A 3,942-nucleotide genomic window follows, 5' to 3' on the forward strand; every position below is an offset into this window, starting at 1 on the left:
CCGGCACGAAACATCACAGACGTGGTCATCGTCAAGTTTGGCCTCTCTATCGCACAGCTGATCGATGTGGTAGGAAACCCCCCCCAGTACAAACACACAGATATACACGCACTTAGAGATTTAACACTAGATGTCCAAAAACCACTCATCAACTGTTTCTGTGAACAGGATGAGAAAAATCAGATGATGACGACCAACGTGTGGTTGAAGCAGGTAGGGAAGAGGCTGACCTGTAACTGCATGAGGTTTGCTGGTTTTACTGTGTGTATCTGCCCCTGTAGAAGCTCAGCCAGGGCAAACAATATGTATATGTGCTATTTTATATGTACCGATATTCACCGTCTCCCGATTTGGACTTTCTTCCCTGAAAAAAGTGGTTTAAACAATAATTGTGTGTGAAATCTTAACGTGTGTGTGTTGACAGGAATGGACGGATTATAAGCTGCAGTGGAGTCCCTCCGACTATGACAACGTGACGTCCATCAGAGTTCCTTCTGAGCTCATCTGGGTGCCTGACATCGTGCTGTACAACAAGTAAAAAAAAAAAAAAAACCATCAGAGCCTGAGAAAATGCAGATTATTGTTATTCTTTCTGGATATAGAAGATATATTTCATTGTGCACACACTGACGAACATGCACAGACGACCACACTCAGCCTGAATGTAGGTGGAGCTGGATTTTATCTGAAGTGATCAATTACCTGCTTGATCCATAACAGCATCCTCATCGCCTGAAGAGCGTGTAAGGAGGGAGGGTCACTTCTGTGGAGCCAAACCTCTCGATGATGCCACAGCATTTCTGCATATTCCTGCACACCAATTTATGATACATGCAAATTTTCCTGTTGAATAAATGACCCTGATTCGATTGCGGCTGCACAGCGATCTTGCATCATACAGTCGGAGTCAACGTCTAGCTTCTTCCCTTCTGGGCTCGAGGGAAGCATTAATTCTGAACTTTTGTCTGGAAGGAGATGAAACTTTCCCTCCTTCAGCATTTGTTTAAACGAGCTTGCATCACGAATGCAGCGTCAACATTCAGTGATCAATTATTTAACACTGCCTCTGTAAATGGGCATAGCTCCAGGTTCATTGAGTCACCTTTGGAGTTTGAAACATAATGAGATGGAAACATGGGCCTTGCTGAATGAAAAAAGGTCATGATGAAAATGTTCTCCCAACACACCAATGTTGGCGTGCTCTCTCTTTCTTTCTTTTTGTCAGTTTTCACTCCTCCCTTCCAAATTCGACCTAATTTTTTTGTCTTCTCCGCCTCCCATCTTTGTCTTTTTCCAGTGCAGACGGGGAGTTTGCCGTCACCCACATGACCAAGGCCCATCTCTTTTACACTGGCCGCGTCCGCTGGGTGCCCCCGGCCATCTACAAGTCGTCCTGCTCCATCGACGTCACCTTCTTCCCCTTCGACCAGCAGAGCTGCAAGATGAAGTTTGGTTCCTGGACGTACGACCAAGCCAAGATCGACCTGGAGCCCTTTGAGAACACAGTGGACCTGAAGGTGGGACTGGGTGGATGTGGGGTTGGACTTTTTCTTTGTTCCTCCTTCATCATTTCTTTCTTCCTTTCTCTGTTTCACCTCTAACTTTTAATTTGTGCCATTTTGTCACAATTGGCATCTTTGTTCTATTGTGATTTGCCAGTTAATGCCAGCTCTGCCTCTTCTCCTCCTCTTGTCTAAGGTTTACACATGCTGTATCTCAATGTTTTGTTCTGCAGCAGGATGCCAACTACCCACTCTGGCTGCTCACTTTTTAATTAACAGGAGATTTCTTGCATTGCAGCGTTGAGTTCTGGGAAAACAGAATGCACGGGTTAGTTTTTCTAGATGAGCAAAAGAGTGAAAGGAAGAGATTTTTCAAGTTTAAAGAGCTACAGGTTTGTTTATGGTGTTTTGCTAGATTCACACATGTAGGGATGATGATGTTGATCAGTCGGTCAGTCGGCCCACCACTTTGGCCTAGATCAGGGCACAATGAATGTCAAACTTTCATGGTAACCAAACAGCTGTTGAGATACTTCAGTCTGGACCAATATGGGCACCCCAAGCAAGCATGGCTGATAAAAATATAATTTGTAGGATTACTGGGAAAGCGGAGAGTGGGCGATTGTCAACGCTGTGGGCACCTACAACACCAAGAAATACGACTGCTGCCACGAGATCTACCCCGACATCACCTACTATTTCGTCATCCGCCGCCTCCCGTTGTTCTACACCATCAACCTCATCATCCCCTGCCTCCTCATCTCCTGCCTCACCGTCCTGGTTTTCTACCTGCCGTCAGACTGTGGCGAGAAAATCACGCTGTGCATCTCTGTGCTGCTGTCGCTCACCGTCTTCCTGCTGCTGATCACAGAGATCATCCCGTCCACGTCGCTGGTCATACCACTGATTGGTGAGTACCTGCTCTTCACCATGATTTTTGTCACGCTGTCGATCGTCATCACCGTGTTCGTGCTGAACGTGCACCACCGGTCGTCGGCGACCCACACCATGCCTCGGTGGGTTCGGAGGCTTTTCCTCTCTGCAGTGCCACGCTGGCTGTGCATGAAGCGTCCACATCACGGCCTCAGGCCTGTCAGGTGAGAAAACAAGGAAGGTTTGCATGTTTAGTTTATGTAATTGGGAAAAATACAACTCCACAGCTGAAATCTCCCCCATTCACTAGTCCCCACAACTGCTCAGGCTTCATCAGTTTCCAAAACTCACTTTGTTCTCAGGCGAAACCACGTGACTGATAAACTCCTCCCTGTCTGGACTACTGGCTCCTCCCACCTCACATCCACCTGGATCACTGCGGAGTCAGACATCGATCTCCACGGTAACCAGGATGACAACGGTTGCTACAGCAGCCACCAGCTGGACTCCTTGGATACCAGAAATGAAATTCACCACTGCGATCTCCACGGTTACGCACACTCAGACAACTTGGCGAGGTTTGGGGTGCAGAGGCTTTCTTCCCTCTCTCCTCCTTCCCCTCCGTCTCTTGGGTACACCCTCCTCCCACAGAGACACTCCACACTCAGCTTGGACTGGGACACCCCTGCGGTGGAGCGTGGTTCGACCCAGAGCCCACCCGCCTCTGTTGTGTCTCCTGCAGTGGCCTCAGCCCTGGAGGGGGTCACCTACATCGCAGAGCATCTGAGAGCGGAGGATGCAGACTTTTCGGCAAGTGCAGCCTCTTGTTGTTGACAAGAGGAATAATGACGTTTGGACTGTTCTGTAGATATGCAGACGTTTATTCTCCTCTTCTTCTTCCTGTATATTGTCTCTCCAGGTGCAGGAGGACTGGAAGTATGTCGCCATGGTTGTAGACCGGATCTTCCTGTGGATGTTCATTATCGTGTGTCTGCTGGGAACAGTGGGACTCTTCCTGCCTCCGTGGCTCTCTGGGATGATTTAGATCCACACTTACTTTCAAAAGAATGAATAAAACTACTAAACTAATGAATAATTAATTCAGAGAAGGTGGGGTGGTGTGTTCTGTAAGAGAGATTTCAGCTACAAAGGAAGAGAACGTTTTTGACCTGATTTTCTTCTGTTTTTGCAATTTCACAAATGTGATGCAACTCTCTCCGTACATGCAAAACTGTAAATTTGCAGCCAAATACTCATCAGCAAATGTTTGGTAATTTGCTTGATAAATGGTTCAAATGATTAATTGAATATAGCTGCTGAAATTGAAGCTGATATATGATTAAAACATCCTTTGTGTCATTTTGAAAGCCCTCATGTCCTCTCTTAAACTGCCTCTTCATTTCATTTCTGCAGAATTTTCCTTGAGACGCGTTTGAATTTGCTTTACCTCTGATGACATTGACTTGCCAAGATGTCAACGTCTGTCAGCCAATATTGAGAAGCGGCAAAGTGACAAAAGGAGTGAGGAAGACTGACAGTGAAAAAGGATCTGATGCAACTAGTCCTC

The 3,942-nt window shown here is 46.7% G+C and overlaps 1 protein-coding gene across 2 annotated transcripts in view; it reads left to right on the forward strand.

The window, feature by feature from the left end:
- Window positions 1–3,732, forward strand: part of LOC139609475 (neuronal acetylcholine receptor subunit alpha-2-like) — a 5,979-nt gene extending 2,247 nt beyond the window's left edge. The window contains exons 2-8 of one of the 2 annotated variants that reach the window (XM_071464123.1): window positions 1–69; window positions 169–213; window positions 425–534; window positions 1,298–1,517; window positions 2,097–2,599; window positions 2,738–3,185; window positions 3,295–3,732. The exon at window positions 1–69 is cut by the window's left edge and continues 83 nt beyond it. In XM_071464123.1, coding sequence (XP_071320224.1) covers window positions 1–69; window positions 169–213; window positions 425–534; window positions 1,298–1,517; window positions 2,097–2,599; window positions 2,738–3,185; window positions 3,295–3,420 — 1,521 coding nt within the window. In that variant the 3' untranslated portion in view covers window positions 3,421–3,732. Of the gene's footprint in view, window positions 214–424; window positions 535–1,297; window positions 1,518–2,096; window positions 2,600–2,737; window positions 3,186–3,294 lie in introns of both variants that reach the window. The other variant, XM_071464122.1, reaches the window with a different exon arrangement.
- Window positions 3,733–3,942: the final 210 nt, after the last annotated feature.

This window comes from Trachinotus anak, unplaced genomic scaffold (genome assembly GCF_046630095.1).
Source record: "Trachinotus anak isolate AG129_WGS33_773 ecotype Australia unplaced genomic scaffold, CSIRO_AGI_Tana_v1 ptg000026l, whole genome shotgun sequence".
In the NCBI taxonomy this organism is placed as follows: Eukaryota; Metazoa; Chordata; class Actinopteri; order Carangiformes; family Carangidae; genus Trachinotus; species Trachinotus anak.